Source organism: Pteropus vampyrus, unplaced genomic scaffold (genome assembly GCF_000151845.1).
Source record: "Pteropus vampyrus isolate Shadow unplaced genomic scaffold, Pvam_2.0 Scaffold149, whole genome shotgun sequence".
In the NCBI taxonomy this organism is placed as follows: domain Eukaryota; kingdom Metazoa; phylum Chordata; class Mammalia; order Chiroptera; family Pteropodidae; genus Pteropus; species Pteropus vampyrus.
This window is the reverse complement of record NW_011888930.1, coordinates 1,515,374-1,539,277: the sequence shown is the minus strand read 5'-3', so window position 1 is coordinate 1,539,277 and position 23,904 is coordinate 1,515,374. Positions and strand designations below refer to the sequence as shown.

At 32.1% G+C, this 23,904-nt stretch overlaps 1 protein-coding gene across 9 annotated transcripts in view; it reads right to left on the bottom strand.

The window, feature by feature from the left end:
- Positions 1-23,904, bottom strand: part of OXR1 (oxidation resistance 1) — a 405,984-nt gene that overhangs the window by 49,450 nt on the left and 332,630 nt on the right. For all 9 annotated transcript variants that reach the window (XM_011369443.2, XM_011369444.2, XM_023536149.1 and 6 more), the window contains 4 exons: positions 12,590-12,672; positions 7,691-7,798; positions 6,436-6,549; positions 3,434-3,583 (listed from right to left, as the gene is read on the bottom strand). In XM_011369443.2, the coding sequence (XP_011367745.1) occupies positions 3,434-3,583; positions 6,436-6,549; positions 7,691-7,798; positions 12,590-12,672 (455 nt within the window). The remainder of the gene's footprint in view (positions 1-3,433; positions 3,584-6,435; positions 6,550-7,690; positions 7,799-12,589; positions 12,673-23,904) is intronic.

Here is a 23,904-nt window from a genome sequence, read left to right as displayed (position 1 = left end):
TGATTTGGTATTGCACCTTCCTTCCAAGTCCATATTCAGCTCTGTGAATTCACCCAGCTTAATTTTAAGAACATGAAACTTAAGTTATGACAGACACTACCTATAAAAATAATCAAGTAAAATAATCAAGAGAATCCCACTAAAAATGGTCACCCAACTCCAAGTGGAAAAAAGCTATTACAAATATCCAAGATAATAAAACATGCTTATTATTTATAGTAGTAACTGTATGCAATACCATAGAGAAAAATCTATGTGTGCATATATTTTGGTGGGGCAAAGAAAATCAATCTGAAACTCTGAAGAGCATTTCTTTTAGTTCAGACAGACCACGGACCACATAAATAAAGAGTAACTTCATACAAACCACAGCCTAATCATTTTTTGATCAATATTTTAAATAGATTCGAATATATTAATTTCTATTCCTGGATCACATGCCCACTCGAGCCAATGAGGGATGGTAAAGTATGTTGTAGGAACATTTATACTGCAAGGGATAATCCAAGAAACAATCAACAGCAGAATATCTACAATGTAAAATAAAAACTTAATATATACTCAATATATTCAAGAATATAAAAGAAAGATTGTACATGGTTTAAGTAGGGACCATGAAGATATAAGATACACAGTTTGAACTTATATAGATGAAAAATACACTGGACAGAATAGCAGATTAGACACGGCATAAAAACATTAGTGAACATAAATATACAGCAACTGAAATTGTCTAAAACAAAAAGAGAGGGAAAAAAAAGAGAAGAGTACCAGTGAGCTATGAGACACAGGTCAAGCAGCCCAAAACATGCATAATTAAGAGTTCTCAAAGAAGAGAAGAGGATGAGAGAGAAAAAAAATATTTAAAGAAATATGGCCAAAAAGTTTACAAATTTGATGAAAACTATAAACCCACTGATCCAAGAAGCTAAATAAACTTCAAAGAAAAAAAAAATACACCAAAGCACATCATAATCAATTGCTCAAAAGAGTGCTAAAGAGACCATTTTAAATGCAACCAAAGAAAAACACATATTTTGTAAAGAACACCAAATATAAAAATAACAGAAGACTTTTCTTCGGAAACAGTACAAGCCAGAAAACAATGGAATTTGGAAAGAACATCTTTAAAATTCAGAAAAGAACACCCTGTCAACTTAAAATTTTATACCCAGTGAAAAGATCTTTCAAAATACAAAGAAAATGTCAAAGACAGCAGGTAGTAAATAAGTTTATGAAAATATGTTCAATATTCTAAGTCATTAGGGAAATGCAAATTAAAACAATGAGTTACCACTAACTCTGACAACGACAAACGCTGGTGAGGGTGTGGAGCAATAGCAATTCTTATTGACTGCTGGTAGGAATGAAAAACAATGCACTTTGGAAGACATTTTGGTAGTTTCTTACAAAGCTAAATGTAGTCTTACCATAAGATTTAGATCTAGCAATCACACTCCTTAGTATTTACCCAAATGAAGAAAAAAACTTATGTCTACACAAAAATGCGGATGTTTATGAAGCTGTATTTATAAGTGCTCATCTTGAAAGCAACCAAAATGTCTTTCAGTTAGTGAATGCATAAACTGTGGTACACCTACATAGTGAATTCTTATTCAGCAATAAAAAAAAAATATATCTGTCAAGCCATGAAAGACATACAGGGCTCTTAAATACATATTGCTAATTAAAAGAAGCCAAACTGAAACCATATAATCATATTATGTAATTCTAACTAAATGACATTATGAAAAAATCAAAACTATATATATATAGACAGTAAAAATAGCAGCAGTTTCCAGGAGTTCAGCTGGAGGAATGCACGAATAGGCAGAGCACTGAGGAGTAGCAAGGCAATGAAACTATTCTGTAAGATACTGGAATGGTGGATACATGTTATTACACATTAGTCAAACCCAATAGATAATGTAAAACAAAACACAGAGAGTGAATTCTAAGGGAGATATGAAAACCAATTTTAAATAAAGACAAAGGCCAAAGTAAAACAATGAAAAAGATAAATCATGTTAACACTAATCAAAAGGAATCGAAAAATGACTAAAGTATCCATCAAAGCAGATTTCGTTGCAATGAATATTACTGAGAATAAAGTCTTTCATAATGAAATACATAAATTCATCAAGACAATATAAGAATATTATTTTTTATAACAAATGGCAGTTTCAAAATATATGGAAAAAACCCCGAAAGAAATGAAAGGAGAAACAGACAAATAAACAAATATAGTGAACTATTTCAACATCTTTCTGCCAATAATTGATGGAACAAGTAGAAAATCAGTATAGATACAGAATAACAACACTATCAATCAACTTGAAATAACTGATATTTATAGAATAGTCCTCCCAATAACTGCAGAATACACATTGTTTTCAAGTGCACATGTAACGGTTATCAAGATATACCACATTCTAGATTATAAGTCTTAAATTAAGTAGTATGTTCTACAACTACATGGAATAACATTAGAAATCAGTAACAAAAAATACTTGGAAAAATCCTCAAATACTTAGAAACTAAAACACTTCTAAATATTCCACAGGCCAAAGAAGAAATAAAGAGAAAGCATTATAAACTAAATGAAAATAAAAATACAACACATTAAGATTGTGAATGCAGTTAAAACAGTACGTAGGGGAAAATTTATAGCACTAAAACACCTGTATTTCAAATACTCATAATTAATGAATTATGACTATGAAGTAGTCATAATTCTGTCTTTAAAGTTGGTATCATGTTATAGTTACTCTCTAAGCAATACCTGGAGTTTATTTTGCAACTCTGTGTTACTTTACTATATTCTCTTGGCAGACTAGAAATTCTTTGCTTAGTAAACCAGTAAGGTGTGGTATATGAAAGAGATTGAAACTGGGTTTGAATTCTGGCCATGACAGAGAAACCCTGGACTTGTTAACCTTTTCTGACAGTTTTTCTTTTTTTTCTGTAAAGAAGGTATAGGACCACCTATTGAACAGTATTATTTTGAGTTGGTAAAAAATTTAAAACACCAAAACACAATTTCTGGCATATACTAGTTACTCAATAAATAGGAGTTATCTTCATAGTTGTGTTATACTAAGTTTGCAAGAGTTAGCATTGCAAAGAGTACACAAGAGTGGTCATTTTACATCAGCTTTTTGAAACAGTCTACCAAACAGCGAATTAACTGTACCTTATTGTAGTAAATGTATTTATATCCCATTGCCTTTAACAATTTGCAAGAGGCCAGTAGATTGTTAGTTATGGGCACTGCCCACATTAACCCAAACTATTAGTTCCATCAATACTTTTTAAAAATATTAAAAGTATTTGCTGATGTCAATGACTCAAAATGTAAATGCAAAACTGTCATATTTTAGTAATAAACAAAACATAATTAAAAGGTTTTTTTTTCTAAGATACTATTCATTACCTTGTCACTGGTAATATATTTGCAGTTAATTTTTAGAAATTTCTCAGTAAATGCTTCTTCCTCCTCAGAAGTTGAAGATACAACTCGTGCAGGTCGAATACCAGTAAAAGTAGAGGGCGTTGCTTCTTTTGGGTGTACTACATCAGGAGTCTTTAAAAATATAAGCAAAAGCACTTCAGAGAACTAAATAAAAATAAGCACATTATTAAATCCAAATGAACAGCTTTCTTCAGTAAATGTTCTTCCCTCTCATCATATTCTGGAGGTCAGCCCAAAATGTTCTTATGTAGAAAATATAGGTAAGAATGATATTGTTTTCATTTTCAGTAAAGATCCGTAACACAGCTTACACTTACATTTTTGATGATTTTGTAATGGGGGATATACGTTTATGAATCATGTATCATATTTGGAGAATGCTGAAAATTACATTTGTTGTATCCCCAACCTTATCACCCCCTCAACATTCAGTTGCTCCTGAATTAAACTACTGGTTCTGATAAGACCATTTAATATATCCCTCAGGTGTTAGGAGCAAAGAAAAGATGAAGTGACTGTGATAACTAGGAATTTAGCAGAACCCATTCATTGGAAGAGCCTTTTAAAATCTCAAGCTATAAAAAAATTATCAATACCGTTCTACAAAGTATTAAATAGTTAGATCACAGGTTCTTAACATTTTTAGTGCCATGGACCATTCTCTCAGTGAAGCCTATGGACCTTCTTCTCAAAATGTTTTTTTGAATACATAAAAGTTTACAAAGAAAAACAAATTGAACCATAATCAAAATATTTTTTAATTGGAGATATAATAACATATATACTCTTTTTTAATATATTAAATAACAAGATCTAGTGGTGACTCTGTTAATAATTTTCAAGAAGATGACTATAAACATTTTGTGCTATGTACAACTCTAAAGTAATTTAAAAATACGTGCATTCTATTGGGAACAAAGTCAGTTACGCCTGGTGTTACTCTATAGTTTGCTGCTTATAGTGTTAATTTTTAAAAAATGTTAGATTTCAATTAAAATGTTTTATATCCAAGTTCACAGATTCTTCAGAATTCAGTCACCCACATCTTTGTTTTAAATACCTCCACAGGCGCCTTTCATACATTATCAGTAAATGCACAATGCCTTGAAGAATAGATTTCGTAGGAGTAAGTTTCTTCAGAGTTCTGAGCTAAAATCAGCCACTCTGCTACTAATGCCTAATAGTTCTGATCTGGTCTTTTGAAATAATAAGCCTGCCTCCTTTGCAATCTCATAGCTTTTAAGATAATGAAAAGAGCTATCAAATTTTAACAACCTTTTTCTACTCTAATTAATAAACCTATATAGGACAGAATGTTTACACTTCCTTTCTAAACTTCATATAGCCCCCCTAAGATGTAGGGCTGAGTCCCTAGCACTTGGGCAGACATTCTTTAAAGGAATAACAGACCAAAGCAGAATACTGTAAAAACACTGTATTTAATATACTATATATTTTTAAAAATCTAAAATGGAATTACATTTTAACAGTTGAATGACACTGTTCAATCATTAATAGCTATTAACAAGATCCTTAATCTTTTCAGTTTATGATGCAAATTAATAACTTTATACTCATCCTGTTGTCTCAGGTAATTACTATATCTAAAAGTTTTGATCATGTATAAATTCATTTAGCACAATTAAATAAGGATATTAATAATATTAATGAATATTTATGAATACTTATTATATTTAAGTGTATTATATTGACTATTTCATTTAATTTTCAAAACATTCATATTAGCTATATACTATTACCTTAATTTTTAAGAAAACTTAATGCTACAATCTAGACTTTTGGAAATTCTGCTTTAGGGTTTGAAGCACAAGCTAAATTAGCCTAAGGCTACAGTGGTCTCCTTTGGCACTGCCCCTTATGAATACAGATCCTTTAAATCCCATGGGAAAATGGCATGGCCATTTTCAAGAAGGTATTCTTGCATCGTTTGGTCCAGCAATACCTATTGTTAGAATCTGACTTCCATTTTCATCAATGATGAGGACAAGTGTAATATATTCCTTTCAGGGGACTATATTCTAAACTACAGTGTTGTCATACTTATGCAAATAAGATATCCAACTTATGCAAATGAGATATCCATTTGAAAAAGACACCATTGCTCTCTCATGCTCCTGCTCTTTCTCTCTCCCCTTTCCTCCCCTCACAAACATTAATAATTTGTGTTTTATTACTAGTGTGCTATTTGGTATCTTAAATTTTCAGTGCAAATTAGAGCAGAGAAGGAAATAATGTCTTTTAAAATCAGCAGAGCAACATAGAAGACTCTCCCATAGGAGTTGAGCCATTTAATGAATAGCTTTTTAGGTGTAAACATAATTTATGAAAATGGGAAATTCTGATTAGTAGTAATTTACATAGAAAAGGCACAAAAATATAATTTCGGAGATTTATTCAAAATCATTAAATCAAGTTTGGTTACTTGAAATTCATTTGTAAAATATAACTTATACAGAACATTCATTCCTTAAAAATGCTAAATTAATCCATTATTAATTACTGGGAGTTAATACTTGAAAGAATGACTAAGATAATAAATTATTTTTTAAAAGGCAGTGTGTCAAAATGAACTCAAGAATTCTAAGTACTATATAAATATTCGTAAAAACTGAAATAAAAATCAAATAGAACATGAACTTCCTATCATGATACCTTCATATTTGTTAGGTAAAACTTCTCCCTTAAATTATTATATGGTATTTATAAGAGAGAGTTGATGAGTATCCTTAGACCACCAGCACCACCACCAGTAAATCAACTTACGCTGTTTTAATAAGAATGTTTTATTTTAGAAACTGGGATTTACACACTTAAGTAAAAAAATAAAAAGGTGAAATTTTGTTCTAACAATAGACAAAGTAAAATATAAAAAAAAAAACGATGATATATACATATACGGTGAGATTTCTTCATAGCTATCTTTGAAAAGCAGGGACACTTACAGTGGTCTTATCAAATTCAGCCTCAGATGATGTTGGTGACAGGGGACTTATAGGGCTTAGAGATGGAGAGCTTTCAACACTGGAGACATATTCAGGATCAGGAACATATAAAACCTGGAAGAAAACATTCACACATACTGAAAAATTAATAATCAGATAGTGTTCTACTACCAAGTGCCATTAACAATGACCTTCAGCAATAAATAGAAAAAATAAAAATCTTCAGATTAAAATATTATAATAATAATTCTAACACAGTTAAAAAACATTTAAATTCAATTTAGAATTTATATATAATAAAATATAAGAGCCGTGCTTCTAAGGGACTTATGTAGAATGGGAGGCATAAATTCAATAATTATAATACTGAGATATAAGCATTTGTGATATGTAGAAACTTACATAGAAATATTAATTTAGAATCTAGTGATGACTATATTCTTAGGTTTAAAAAAACAACTAAAGTTTATAATATTACTGTTCAAAAGAATGACTTCTAACTATTGCCCACAATCAGATAGCAGGTGATGGCTATGATCCGATAGTTTGATAATTCATATTGTTGGAGACAGGGTAGGGAAACAATAATTCTTACATAATGTGGAAGTTCTTCTTAAAGTTGGCAATAACTAGCCAAAGTTTAAATGCACATATCCTTTAATGCAGCAATGTTACTTCTAGGACTTTATTCTATTTAAGAATTTGCATATAAAGAAAAAGAAATATGTGTAGGTGTGTTTCCTACAGCAATGTTTATAATAGCAAAAGAATAGAAACAGTCTAAAGCCTATTGTGCCTAAACTAAAATATATCAATATAGTGCAACAATACACACGAGAAAAAAGTCTGCGATCCAGCTGTGCTTATATAAAATTTTTCAAAATCAAAGATGAAAAAAAAAAGCTAAAATATTTCTAGAAGGGAATACAAAGTGGTAACTGTGATTGCTTTTGGAGAAGGAAACTATAAGTCTGAATTATTTTTAACATGTACATGTACTGCTTTAAATATTTTAAAAAGCTCTTTAAAACTATATTTGAAAAGACAATAGCAATGATTTTCAATATGTCTTAAGAAAAATTCATATGGATGTAAATGACAGTTAATTTTCTCTTCTGGAGCCAATATGATTTGTTCAAAGCATGAATAAAAGTACTCTTCTAGAATTTCCTACATTATCAGCTATGCTGCAATGAATACTTTTTGTCTTACTACTTAATGCTTCTAAACATCAACGTATTAAAAAAAAAGATACCTGTCCAGTAACAACGGCTCGGGAGAATAACTTATTTAATTGAACGAGTTCATTTGGCGTTGTATCAAATTTCAGGGCTATACTATTCAACGAATCCCTTGATTCAACCTGTTTAAAAGGAAAAATAAATTATTTTAATCTGTTAAAACAGAAAACCTGAACTATGAGGTTTAATGATCATTAATATGTTTATGAAGCAATCCTACATTTGATTAACAAGTAGCAGTTCCACCTTTGGAGATAATTTGAGAAATTTTGTGTTTTGTTAACCAGTGGTCTCAACCTATTACGATACGGAGTATATGCTTTCATTATAATATATCACAACTACATGTGAGCCTCTACTTATTCAAGCTATTTCCAAATACAAAATATAATTTACAAAACACAAACAAGTGATTTTTATTTTTACAAAGACTTTAAAACAATACTATTCCTTTAAATAATTCCTAAAACATATGTAACTTCTATAAACATACTAATTTTGTTTTAGCAAAGTATGCCTGTTTTAAACTTACATTGCTATTTCTAATGATCTTCATGTAGATTTTGTCATTTAAATGTATAAATTAGAAAACATATTTGAACCCAAGTTGAACAATCTCTTTCTGAATCATTAGTATATTTTAATGATCATATTTATAGATATCTTAAATTATAGGATTTTGCCAATTATCTTGAAAGAAAAAGGCATTTCAACAGTCAACATATTCCTTTGGAATCCTCTACACATACGGCATTATGAGAGACCTACAGAGAAGAAAATTAAGTGAAACTAAGTGGCTTACAAATTATAAGATATTTACCATCTACTCAGAAAATAAGACAAAAAAGGTTATATAAATGAAACAGCAAATGTCACAGAAGTTCTGAGTATAGAGCACCATATTTTCTCCAAATTGTTAAGGAAAGATTTTATAGAAAAGATTTAAAGCAAAATCTAGAAGAAGGGATGGGAATTTGAGAAGTAGAAAGAAGGAAAAGAACAAAGTGAAAAGTTTAGAATGATATGTTCAGAGACAGGAAAGAAAGAAACACATTTGTGGGATATTGTCTTTTCCTCTTAAGTCATCCAGACTATACTCATGAATTTAAGATTTTAGGAAGGTGAGTAACTACAGTTAAATCTCAAAAAAGGATGAGATTAAATGATCATTTAGATTGGGCTACAGAAGACTTTTTTAAAGCATTTTATTTTTACTTTCGAGTATACAGTACATTGGTTAGAAATTTATATAGTTTATAAAACGATCCCCCTGATTATTCTATGACCCATCTGGCTCTACACCTAGCCACTACGTTACTGCTGACTGCATTCCCTATGCCATGCTTCCCATCCCTATGACCATTTTCCCATCTCGCAACTACTAATTTGTACTTCTTTAGCCCTTCACAAAAGACTCTGAAAGTCAGGAAAAGTAGATACGTATGTAGGTGTAAAAAATAATAAGTATACATATTTTTAATTGTTTTGTAAAACCAAACTTATGCCAAATAATCTAGTTAATAATCTAGTTCAGCTTCTTCTGTGCAAGCCTTATCTATGCAATGAGATGATATATCACCTACCTTATTGAGATAATATATGTAAATATACAAATTTTATTTTTCAGTAACATCTAAGTTTACAAAGTACTTTCATATTAATTACCACACATTTTACCCTCACAATGATCCCATTAAATGCAGTGATAAAGATAATAAAAACCACTAATAGTTACAAAACAAAGAAGTTAAATGGCCCCAGGGCACCTTAGCCTGGTGGTAACAGGTCTAGGTTAATAAGACAAGAGAAGAGATATAGAAAAACCATTATTACTATTGCAGTAGATCAGGTTTAAAGTAATAAAAGTATAAAAAAAGAAAAAGATTAAGGTATAAGATTTTCAAATAAGACTCAACAGAAGACAACTCATGAATTAAGTGAGGTTGTGATGATAGTGGTAGTCATAGTAGGTCAGAGAAGTAAATGTCAATGAGCAACTGATGCTGAACCCTAAAATCCCAATGCAGATGAATAAAAGACCAAAGGAAAAATGGAAATAAGAAAAGAAAATCGAGCATTGAGCAAGCATGGAGAAAGAATTAGTAAGAGGTCTGCTATAATTTGTTAAATGTGAAGTGCTAGTAGGAAATGCAAGTATATAGCAAGGCAGGAATACAAAAATTGGGGGTTTCACTCCACATTATTCATATCATAAAGTTCTTAAAGCTCTATTGAAGCAATAGAATGTAAATAGAAAAGTAAAAAAAAACACTCACATTTTGAATAAATTAAGAGTAGAACAGTCAGCAAAGGAGATGAAGATACAGTCAAAATGATAGCAAGGATAACAGGACAAAGCATAATGATAGCAAAAGGCAGTACAATTAATTTCAAGAATAAACAGAGAAAGGAGGAGAGGATATAATGAAAAAAAAAAAATAGCTGACAATTTTCCGGAATTTCTGAATGACATGGTTTCTTAGACTAAAGAAACACAAAACGCAAGATAAAATAAAAATTTGTCTGAATCTAGACCTATCACAGTGGCACTGTAGAACTGTAAAGACAAGGAAGAAACTTCAAAAATAATCATAAAAAAAAAAGACTGTCTAGAAATGAACAAAAATAAAAAGGCAACAGAGGGACATAAGACAATAGATTACTATGTTCAAAGTGCTGACAGAAAATAACTGTCAACCTAATAATCTACAGACAGCTCAAATACCAGGAAGGAGGGTCAATAAAGACTTTTCAGACACTCCCTGATTATCCATTCACAGATACTCACTGAAAGAATTATTAAAGGTCCTTAAGAAGAAGGAAAGTAAAGACCAGAAAGAAAGAATAATAAGCAGAAGCAACAACAAAGAAAAGGCCACTGGATCTGATAATCAGGAAGTCATTAGTGGCTGGAGAAGGTTCCTTCAGTAGACAGGTAGAGGGATATTAAGTTAACAAGGAAGAAAATGATAATGTATAGCATTTTCAGGGCTACTTTTGAGTCCTACTGAAAGTGATGTTACAATTAAGAACAGAATGTGTGTATGTATGTGTGTGTATATATGTATACATGCATGATTTTAACTTTAAAGCTATCTAAAGTACAAGATTAATTTATACTATATTTATGTGGTCTGGAAATATATTTAAGTTAGATTATAAATATTTTAGAGTAAACAAATTTTGGGAGTACATTGTAATATTAAAAGTTCTATTTTAAAAGTATAGGGATATATATTTTCCCAAATATAAAAATCATGTTATATAAGTATTTTACATAAAGATGTTTTATGAAGATTTTAAAAATTATAAGAATAGAATATAAGACAGTAATATCTTAGTTTTAGAATTACATTTGTTTTTTTTAGGATTTGGCATAGGGAATAAAGTATTAAGAAAAGAATTAAAAAATGACTAAACAACCATTTATAAAAGTCACATGCTCACATTGCCAATTTTCATAGGCAATTTCTGAGACTTTTGTCAGGATTTTAAGTATACTAGAAAAAGAATAAACATTACAATAGAAATTAAAAAAAACACTAAACAAAATCCTGCTAGAGGATGTTTAATAACTTTTCTGGTCAATACTTGATTATATTCCAAAGGTCATTTATAACATTAAAAAAAAATAATAATTTTAAATTTCGAAATTCCTCCCCCCCCAAAAATAATGGCTCTTAGTTTGAATTTAATTTTGCCACAGATAACATGTTTTATTGAATTATAAAGAGAAGAATGGTAAACTCCTGAATTCAAATCAAACCAAACTTTTACAATTTTGCACAATTACATGATCACATGTATAGATAACATCTTATTCCTCATGTCTATCATCTTATGCCTTAATAAATGCTAATGAATACATCGAATTACATTACCCAATATTTTACTGTTTGATCTTATTTTCTCAATGTCTCAACCAGGAAGAGAAGGTATAAGCACACCCAATTTAAGTTTATAATATGCTTTAAGAAGAAATTCTTTTGATAGTAAATATAATTCTACCCTATATTATCTAGTTCCTAACTTTTTAGAAGTACTTAAAAATCTCAAATTGTCAATTAATTACACGGTATATGAAAAAGTTAACTGGAGGTTTTGATAATTTGTTCAATTTTAAAGATTCATGGAAAATAATATTCAAACTAACACTGGAAGGTTTCACAATGACACAAATGTGTAAGTTATTTAAAACTGTTTTAATAGTTATATTACTACATTAGAAAAACACAAAATAACACAAAATTAAGCTGTTAAAATAATTGCTTTATAACATGTTAACATTATCTAAATAATAATATTACATTCAATCAAATAAGCAGCACACCACAGACTGAAGATGATTTCTCATTTTACTTCTCCATAGTAACCAGAAATGTGAAAAGCTGACTTCAGGGAGAATTGAGGGTCATTTCGAGATGACAGAAAGAAGTTCCATTTTCAGAGCTAAAGAAACTTCGCTATAAATGCGTACAAATAATCTAATGTAAGAGGTTATTCTGGAAGATTAATATCAATGTATCTTTTAAATATTCTACCTGCCATTTTTATTATCATTAGCACTGATGGGAATAAAACGAAGATAACATTTCTAAAAAAGAAACTATTTTCTTAAAAGCCTAACCTAATAAAAATTATTATAGCACAGGAACTTTGACTCCCAATAATTTATCATTTATAGTAAGTTAAATTTTATGACTTTGTATCACACTTAATTTTTCTTTAAGGAAAAAGATCCTAAAATACAATTAAAAACTTAAGTAGTATTATTTATAAAAGTTATCAAAGTGAAGTACAGATTTCTAAAATAAGGCAATTAACAACTCTTGTTTCAATTATTATAAACAAAGAATGTCTTACATAAGACTACTGCAAAGATCAATCAGCTTTTTAAAAAGCAAATAACTTACAGTATACTCAATAGTCCCTTTAGGTTTCTGAAAAGACATTCGTCTCCCATCTTTCTTGTCTAGGGTCTTCTTTTGGCCAGTGTCTGAAAAAAAAAATTATCAAAACCCCTATTAAATTCATTTTCCTTTCACAGTAATGCCAAAGATTACTAAATAGAGCTTGCTGGACTGATACCTACTAGATTCACTAGTAATAACAGCTTGTTACCTGGGATTCGCTGCTCAAAAATACAACCATCCAGACAGAAGGGAGTGGGGTTGTGGGGCTAGGAGAACAGGGTGAAGGGTTATAGAAGTACAAATTAGTAGTTGATAGTTGGTCATGGGAGATGGGGAGCATGGCGGAGGGAATGCAGTTAGCATTAATATAATGGATAGGTGGAGGGCCAGGGGAGGGAGGGAGCAATTGGGGGGATCGTTTTACAAACTATATAGATGTCTAGCCAATGTACTGTATACTTGAAACTAATTTAAATAAATAAATTTAAAAAAATAAAACCATCAATAAAAGGAAATGTACTGCTTACTGTAGGAACTGACCAGTATGAAACACTAATAATTGGAAGTCAATTCAAAACATAAGTAACTGTCTGCAGAAAGGAAATTATAAAAAACTAAATTATGGATAATTTCTTTCAACAGATTTAATCCAATTATAATAAATTGAAGATACACAGATATTTGTTATTATTAACCAAATCAAGTTTAAAAAAATGTAACATCAGTCCTCACAGGAGAAAATGTCTCTCTACTTCTACAATCAAAATTAAGGATGTAGTCTTCTCTATGGAATTATTTTAAATTATTAAATTCCTTATTTACACACCATGAAGTAAATTAAGGTATGTTTTCGTATGTAAACACACTTTTGTGCACTTCATTTCAGATAAAGTGTCAACTATTTTTCACTTACTTATCAAGACATTTCACTTGAACACGTCATTATCATCTAAATATGGTATCTGTTTTAGCTTAAATTTTGCATTGCTGTTAACCTTCTCATCTACATTTCATGTAACAACGATTGCACTGAATTGATAACACACCACTTCTATCTAAACAATTGAAAACTCTCTAAAAAATTCAAAACTGAGTAAGATAGTAAACACAGCAAACGCTATATTCATCCTCAATATTTTACAAGATTAAAATAATTTTCCAAAAGAAAATTAGTTCTACCTACACCCAAATAATCCAAACAATATCTACTTCATTGTTCTCCCTCTATCCAATCTTAACTGCCATTTTGACCATGGTAGAGTTTGTTTATATGTACCTAATTAGCTCGGTCGGGTAAGTGATTCTAATAAAGCATTAATAATAATAAAAATACTATCAATAATCAAGTTTGGGTCCCAGAAAAGTCAGCTCTGCAATGCTTAAAAAAGCTACCCTAAAACCTTCCTGATCACCCAGGCTAACTCAAATCTCTGTTATTAACCATAGCATCTCTATGTCTCTTTCAGAGCATCTGGCACAATTTAACTTTCTTTTTTCAATCTCTTCTACTAAACTGCAACCTACAAAACATCATGCTTCTTTGTTCCACAGTGCCTCCTTGGTGCCTAACAAACAGCCCGACACATGGCAAGCATCCAGTTTGAAAGAACTAATGTCTGAAGCAACAACCTGAACTATACCTTGAACTACCACAATTCTTATACATTGTCATTCATTTTCCGTAAAGAGAAGTAGAGAAAGAATTATAGTTTGTTCATTACAACTCTAGGGGTGTATATATATATCTAACCTCTATATCCTAAATATTTAAAGAACTCTTGAAAACTGAGGGGGAAAAAAGAAGGAAAAAAGATGCAAAAACGGGCAAAAGGTAGGATCAGACAATTCACAATAGGATGTAAAAATGGCTCTTAAACATATAAAAATATGTTCAACCTAACTCATAATTAGAGAAATGCAAATTTAAACTACACCGAGATACCATTTCTCACCTATGCAACTGGTAAAAATTCCAAGCTTGACTACATGATTTTTGGCTGTAGAAAAAGAGACAGTCTTTTATATTAATGGTGGGAATACAAAATGGTTGGCACATATTTAAATCTGATTTTCTTATGATAAAACAGTAAAACTATTTTTAAATAATGTTTTAAATAGTAATTTATTTCTGCTATTTCATAAACAGCTTAGGGAGCCAAAAACACTTTCCACATTTTGCAATTTAAACTTTTAAGTAATATAAAATACAATTACAGATTATATTTAACTAATAATATATACCCCTCCTTAATTGACTTTAGGAGTAACCATTAGTTTTCACTTTGCCTAATAGCAGTTTTTCAATCTGTTTCATAATATCCCAAGAGTTCATTAAACATTTAATCACAATGAAGTCTGCAATTGCTCTGTCATTTTCAAGGGTTTACCATAGAGTGCAGTTCAGAGGGAAAAAAAACTAATATACCAGCTTTCCACAGTTTGAAGTTTGAAACAAATGAAAAGCATTCACTTTAATAATTTAAAATTATGTAATATTTTATAACTACTATCTATTATAAATAGTTCCAAATTTTAATAAGCAATATTAAAACATTTATTCATAAATATAAATGCCAGGGCACAATGAAATAAACTAATCATATAATCTGTAATCACAATATTTGAGAGTTAAAAGTGATCAAGGCTGCTACCTATTCCAGTTTCTTACTAGGTAATTTTATGTAATACCTTAAAGATAGTTGCCAGCAAATATAAATCTAGACTGAGAATAGAGTAGTGAGGTCGTAATCTTCTTTCTCACAAGTTATTTACAGTTTAGAAGTACATACATATTTGTGATTTATTTAACAATCAAACTAATAGTCAACATTTATCATGTGACTAGTATATGCCAGGTACTATACTAAGTACTTCACATGTATTATCTAATTCATCAACCTTATAAAGTAGGTATCATTATTATCTCCATTTTACAACTGAGAGAACTGAGGCAAGTTTTTGTTTATCATAATTGGGGGAGTGATACCGGCATCTGGTGGGTATAGAGACTGTGGATACTGTTAAACATCATGAGCTAAACAATACACATGAAAGTCTCCCTGACAACAAAGAATTATTTGTCCCCAAAGGTCAATACTGTCAAGTTGAGAAACCCTGATATATACCTTGCACCTAATATGCCTGGCATTTAGTGGATGTTCAATACTTGGTAGACAAATGAATGTGTAAGACTTTCCCTGAGATATAATTATCCTGGTATAGTAGAAAGAGCAAAGGAGTTAGAAGTTACTCCATCACTGCCAGAAGCAGAAACTTAATATATAATTCCCATCTAAATTAATTCCTATGAGTTTTGATACTCTATGTTTTAATAATTCGGTCCAAAATATTTTGACTTCTACTCTAATTTCTTTTTGCCATTTAGAAAATATTGCTAAACTTGCCACATATGACAATTTTAAAAATTTATCTTTTGGTTACTGATTTCTAGCTTAATTGTACTACTCTAAAAGAAAATACTCTAAAAAAAAAGCTTAAGCCTTTTAAATTTGTTGAAACTTGCTTTATGACTATATGTAAATTTAGCAAATGCTCCATATGTGCTTGAAAAGAATGTATATTCTCTACTTTAGGGTAGTGAGTGTTAGATGTGTTTGTGTGCTAGTATGTGTACACATACATGCACACATATTCACCTCCACATCCATGAGGTCAAGTTTGCTGATTGTGTTGTTCGAGTTTTTTACATCTATATTGGTTTGTTTTTGTATTGTTATTCTGTAAATTGCTGACAGGTTGCTAAAATCTCTCACTATGTGAGTTATTTGATTCCTTATAAGTCTCTCTACTTTGCTTTCTGTATTTTGAGACCATGATATTACATACAAATTAAGAACTGTTACATCTTCCTGGTGAATTGAACCTCTTCTCAGAATACTTTCTGCCTTAAAGTCTGCCTTGTCCCATATGAATATAATTATACCAACTTACTTTCCATTGGTGTTCATTCTTTCTTCCCATTTGCAACCTTTCTCTATCCTTATGCTATAATGTGTCTCTAAAGCAGGGCTTTTAAAATCTATTTGTTCTATTTTCTATTTGTCATCCTATTCTGTTACTCTTTCCTTGACTTCTTTTGAATTGAGCATTAATTTATTAATTTTCTGCTTTTCTTTTATTAATTTGGAAGTTATACATTAACAATTCTATTGGTGGTCATCTTAGAGATGATAGCTGGAATTACTGACTGATCTTAGTCTAACATTAACTAGTACTTTTACCCTCTCCCTGGACAATGCAAAGACATTAAAAATTGTGTGCCCTTGCCAAGATTTATATGCAATTGCTATTACACACTTTAATTACATACATGTATATAGAAACACTATAAGACGCTGTTATTTTTATAGACAGTGAACTTTTATTTAGTTTCGTACTCATGTATACCATTTTTATTGCATCTCTGGACAATTTCACAGGGGTTAGAATACTAGACTGGCAGGTATCCTCCCCTGCATTTTAGTTTCCGCTGTTTCAGCTGGGAAATCAATTGTCAATCTTATTGCTACACCACGATCTCTATTTGTTCTGATTGCTTTTAAGATTTCTCACTGTTGGTGGGATTTGTATTGATTCCACTGGGGGTTTGCAGGGATGCCTGAATCTGTGAATTAAAGTATTTCATCAGTTTTGAAGTTTTCAGTCACTGTATCATTAAATAATGTCTGGCCCTGATCTCTCTCTCCTCTCCTCTGGGGACTCATACATATCTTAGAACTTCTTATTGTATCTTGCACTCAGCTTACCTTCTCTTATATTTTCTACTCTTTTGTCCCTCTCTCTTTATTGCGGTTATTTTCTCCTGACCTATCTTTCAATTCACTAATTCTCTCATCTCTGATGGCTGATTTGCTGTTAAATCTATCCACAAATGTCCTAATTTAAAGGATCACATTTTCCAGTTCTGGAATATCCATTTTTCTTTGATATAGTTTTTAATCTTTCTATAAAATTCAAAATTAAATCAAAATTCTCAGCACAGCTACTTTAAATTTGGTAACTACAATACCTAGAGTCCCTGTGGGTCTGTTTTTATTCTCTGTTGTTCTGATGTCTTGTCATGTGTCTAATTATATTTTGTGTGGTGGATACTAAATTTGCAAAATAGTTTGCAGACAGAATTTGATACACAGAAAGTTGTATTTCTCCAGAAAAGATTAATGTTTGCTCTGCCAAACACCTGAGGACACTAGAAATACCAAGTCTTATTAATGAAATTACAGGAATGAAAATTTGAGGCTGAGATATCATCCTATGAGAGCTTAGCTACTTCAGTTTTTTTGAACCCTAGGGTAAAGCACTTTGGATTCCTCAGTGAGAGGGGTTCACCACTCCCCAGTCATGGGTCCTGAACTTTGTCCTTGCACCCATAGGCTGTTAAAAGCATCTTTTTATCTGCTGCTTCTGAAATCGACACAGCCCCCAGGGAAAAAAAACAATTCTAAACTGGAGCCATTCCTCTTTGGGCTTCTGTTCTCACTCAGATCCTAATTTAGTTATATAGGCTAGCTTTCTGATACCTTGAAAATTTTTGTTTTGTTGTGGCCCAACTTTTTAAATTGTTCTCAGTAAGACAGTCTGAATTACCTACCTTGCTATTACCAGATTCAGAAGGTCCAAAAGACTTTCAAGCAGAGTACTGACAAAACAATATCAGAACTTTAAAGATCATTTTGGTAATAGAATGGGAAAGGCAAAACTTTAGAAAGAAAGCAAGGCTGGAAACCAAGCATGAAAACTATGAGAATCATGAAAACTATGAGAACCAGTTTTAATATTTTGAAAGACCCCTCTTATAATTGACTAGTATAATTTTGGTAGTAGCTACTGATAAAAATATTGTTCTGGGAGTCGATATTTTCAAACACAGTATAGATTTTTAAATAACTTTAAAAGCATCTGTTAAACTAAAAAGTATACAATGGTTACAGTTTTTCTAATTAACTAACTGATTCCCTCTATAATGAGGTACTGTAGGAAAAAATGTCTGTATTTTCAACCTTTCACTCCTTATCCATAAGCAAAACAAAAATAAACAAAAAAATTATTTAATCTTTCTTCAATTTTGAAACCATTTAGATTATCACCCCATCCTTCTGCTTATTTTCTAGAACTTTTGAAAATAAAGAGTTTACTTTCACTGTTTTCACTCCATTACCTCTTACTGATTCCAAAATGCACTGCAATGGCTTCTCTCTCTGCAGTTCACTAAACCTACTTTGGGCAAAGGAGAATAAACTAAGTGGTTTTTCAATTTTATTTTATTTGATCTTTGTGAAGCATTCAACTAATTCCTTCTCAACGCTCTCCGTTCCCTTCATTTAGTAACATCTCTTACTCCTATTGATCTCCTACCCACTTGTTCTCCTTTCCTCTATTTTTTTTGTTGGTGCCCACTTCTAAATGAAAAGGTCCATGATATAGTAGAAGCTACAGAGGCTTCTACTTAAAGTTGTGTTCCAAGGACTAGCAGCCATCAGCATCACCTGAGAACTTATTATGAATGAAGAATCTCAGGCTTCACTCCAGAACTACTGATTCACAATTGATTTGCATGTACAATAAATTTGAGAAGCACTGTTAACAGAGCGTTTGAGAGTATCGAACATGCGAACTGAATAACAGAAGAAATGAGCTTCCCTATACTATTCCCTACTTGTGACAGTAATACAGCAATTTTCAAATCACTGTCAAACTAATAAAATTGTTTGTTTTCTAAAGTAGTTATAGTGATATACTACATTACTGTTACTAAGTATCCTGTATTCCTCCTGGAGGAGGAATATAAAATACACAGTATCATCCCATTAATGCAGACATGACCATGTGACTTGTTTTGCCATGGAACATGAACAGAAGTGATTAGTCTTCCAGGTAGAAAAGTTAAAATCCAACATTATACTTCTTAGCTTTCTTTTCTCTCTATCTTAAGATTCGAGCTGTTCCATATAGTGGCTGCTCCCATGACATGGATTCTAAAGCAAAGATGCAATTCCTAAAAGAGTATAAACATACACACACACTCATGCACACAAATCTGGTCATTCCTATTTCTGGTCCTGGTTAAATTATAGTGCTTGGAAAATAAAAAAGGAATTCTTCAGGAATTCATGCATAAAAAGTAAATCACCTACTAGAGAAAAAAATAAACAGCCTAGCTTGCTTAAGACTTCTTTACTGAAACATTATTCAATGCTGCAAGACTGAAATTATGCCAACTGTATCAAAATAAAAACTTCAGGACTGAGGAGAATATGACAAAAGGACTAGTAGGGAATACTGAACAATAAGAACTTATAAAAACATAACTGAAGACTACTTGTGAATGTTACAGATAGGAAAAATGTGAAAAAAATATGAATAAATATCAGGAGGTAGGGAGATGAAATATGGGAATTCAAAGTGCTAATGTCATCTCAAAGAGTTAAATATATCTAACCTAAAACTGAAGCAAGAATGTCACAATACCAACTTCTTAATATTTTTTTTTCAGAATCTGCTTAACTTTAGATATTAGGAAATATTTTCTAATGTCTAACAAATAATATATTTTAGTCACTCCTCCCTTCTAACCATTCATCCATCATTCTACATGTGAATATACATAGAATAGATCTTGCAATATTGCCTACCCTAATATTAATAACATCTCTGGATGGCTGAGTAGGAGGTAGCTTTTAAACTTTAATCTCTGCAATGTATGACTTCTTTATAGTTAGCACACATTTTACAAAAAAACACAAAATTTTCTTATAAAAGACTGAAAGCAAATATACCAAGATTCTATCTTAAACATTTCTCTTTCAAGCATATAAGCATTCTCTCCTTTCAAGAGCTTTCCATTGTCATCTTAATTTTCCTAAGGTCTCAACCCTACACAGATGCTGGCATAAACCTTAAACATGCGTCTCTTTTCTTAACCTGAATCATAAAACAGGTGCATGCCCCAAATACTTGTGAAGGAAAAAAAATAAAACATTAGTTTCAAGAGACAGGGCAAAACAGCATAAATGATAGAGGCTTTGTACATCTTCTCTTGCAACAACACCAAAGTTGTGATGGAAACACAGAACAAACAACAAGCAGAGCTGCCTGCGGTCTAGACGAACAGAAGCTCTACAACTAGGGAGAGAAATAAGAAATCACCTTGCAACAGTAGAAGGTAGAAGGAGGCAAAGACCTGAGGCTGCCTGGTCCCAAGCAGGTGAGTGGGACAGAGGCGATGACAGCTGAAGCCAGAGGCTGCAGACGTTCCTCTTAAAGGGGCCGTGTCTGTGAACAGATGTTTGTGGTGACGGTGAGCACCACCAACGGGCCAGTTGCTTGGGAACACCAGGGACTTACAGGGGAACACTGAGTTGCCAGAGTCTGGAGGCAAGGCTCTCCTCCAGACAGAAGTGCTGGCAATATCCATTGTTGCTCTGTTGCGCCCTCTCCAATCCCACAGTGCCACCATAACTGAGACATCATCAACTAAATAACAGAGGTCACTCTGCCCAGAGGATTCCCTGAAACTCCGCCTCTCCCAAATCACAGTCCCATACAAGCTACATTCAGCTGTGTCCTCAGTGTGTCCTGTACCCCTTGCTGAACAGCAAAGAACCCCACACTGGTGGCAGCTGGCCTGGTTTCTGGTGTGATTTCTTGAGGCAACTATAAACACAGCATCTGTAGATTGCTTGCTGAATCTTAACAGGTGGCCCAAGAAGGGCACCAGCTAGAGTTAAACTTGGCCTGCAGCTGGACACCTACTACACAAAGCCATGCTAATAAGAATGCGAGACTTAGGAGCTTTGATTAGTTACACTGAAAGACAGAGAAAGGCAGCCAAAATGGGAAGACAAAGAAGCAGAAACCATATGAGAGAACAGAACAGAGATCCAGGAATAATGGAGTTAAGCAATCTAACAGAAAGTTCAAAACACTTATTATAAAGGTGCTCAAAGAACTTAAGGAAAGTGTAGATGAACTAAGTGAGAACTTTAACAAAGAGAAAAAAAAAAAACATAAAAATGGAAATTATAAAAGGGAGCCAGTCAGAAATGAAGACTACATTATCTGAGATGAAGAACATATTATAGGGAATCAGAAGAGGGGATGAAGCAGAGGACTGAATCACCGATACAGAGGATGGGAAAGCAGAGGGCACCCAATCAGAATGACAAGAAAAAAGACTCCAAAAATATGATAATAATTTAAGGAGCCTATGAGACAAAATCAAATCTAACAACATCTGCATCATAGGGGTACCTGAAGGAGAAGTGGGAGAGAAAGAAGTTGAAAACCTATTTGAAGAAATAATGATGGAAAACTTCCCTAACCTGGTGAAGGAAAAGACATACAACCCCAGGAATCTCAGAGTCCAAAGAAAGAGGAACCCTAAGAGGCCCATACCAAGACACATCATAATTAAAATGCCAAAGGTTAAAAACAAGCGAGAATCTTAAAAGCAGCAAGAGAAAGCAGTTAGTTACCTACAAAGAAGCACCCATAAGACTGGCAGATGAATTCTCAAAAGAAACTGTGCAGGACAGAAGGGACTGGCACAAAATATTCAAAGTGATGAAACCCAGGATCTACAAGCAAGAATACTTTATCCAGCAAAGCTATCATTTAGAGTCGAAGGGCATATAAAGAACTTCCCAGACACACACACAAAAGCTAAAGGAGTTCATCACCACCAAGCCAGTATTACAGGAAATGTTGGAGGGATTTGTTTAAGAAGAAATGACATGTATCAAAAACATGAATAAAGAATGGTAATAACTACATATCTATCAACAAGTACCTCAAATGGAAAAAAAATTAAGTGCTCCAACCAAAAGACAGGGTGGGTGAATAGATAAGAAAATAAGACTCCTACATATGCTGCCTATGAGAGACTTTAGATTAAAAGACACACAGAGACTAAAACGAAGGGGATGGAAAAGATATTGCCTTGAGGGACCTAGAGGGTATTGCGCTGAATGAAGTAAGTCAGATAAAGACAAATGCCACCTGATTTCAAGTATATGTGGAATCTAAAGGACAAGGTAAACAACAAAAAATGAAACAAACTCATAGATAGAGAATATTTTGAGGGCCACTAGGTGGAAGGGGCGTTAAGGGAGTCAGTGAAAAAGGGCAAAGGGATTAAGAAGTACAAATGTATAATTACAAAATAGTCATGGATGTATAAAGCATAGCGTAAGGAAAATAGTTAACAATGTTGTAATAAATATGTAATGGAGAAGAGGGGTACTAGATTTAGTGGAGCGATCACTGTGAATAATATGGATCTCTAATCACTATGTTATATAATGAAACTAATATATTATTGTATGCCAACTATAACTGGAAAAAAAACGCATTGAATTGAACACTGTAAATATGAGCAACTGATTACCTATTATATTTCAATAAAGCTGTTAAAACAAACAAACAAAAAACAAAACCCTGCTAAACTCATCAAGACTCAATAAGGAAAAGAGTGTTTTTAAATCCTACCTACACATTTGAATCATCTAAGAAACAAATCTGGCTGAAGTCTTAAATTTAATAGATTTTGATTTATGACATAATTTTGATTACTGTCAGATCTTATAGATCTGGCACTATTGGTGGGGGCTTGATATCAGTGTTGAGATCCACTGCTCTAGAACAATGCTGTCTAGTGAAACTTTCTGCAATAACAGAAATGCTTTCTATCTTCATCATCTAATATGGAAGCCTTGTGGTTTTCGAGCTCTTGAAATGTGACTGGTGAAACTAAACTAAAATAGCTCCATGTACCTAGTTGCTACCATAATTGATAATGCAGATATAGAATCTAGAATCTAGATTTCTCAATTCAGTTCCTCATTTGTCACATTTCAAGTGTTCAACAGCTACATTTGCTTAGCGGCTGCCATACTGACAACACAAATATGGAACATTTCTATCATCGTAGAAAATTCTATTTTTGAACAGCACTGCCCTAGAAAAATCTAAAATCTAGAGTCTTCACTATATTATTTAAAATCTATAGTTCATAATCTAGAACCTACCCCTCAGTTAAGACATGCCATCAGTTAACTGTATATCTGAATTGCTCTGGCCCTGTACAGAACTGCTTTTACTAATTTGCGTTTTGTTGTTACACCATTGAATTACGTTAAAGAATGGTATAAAAATATAGCTTTTTGAAATTAGAATCTGATAGTGAGGATACTTCTTGATATATTAAGAGTTCCATGAGAATATTTCTCTTTATTCTAACAGAAAAAGTAGCATTTTTCCTACCTGCATAAGTGACAGGTTTATCTTTATATTAGGAA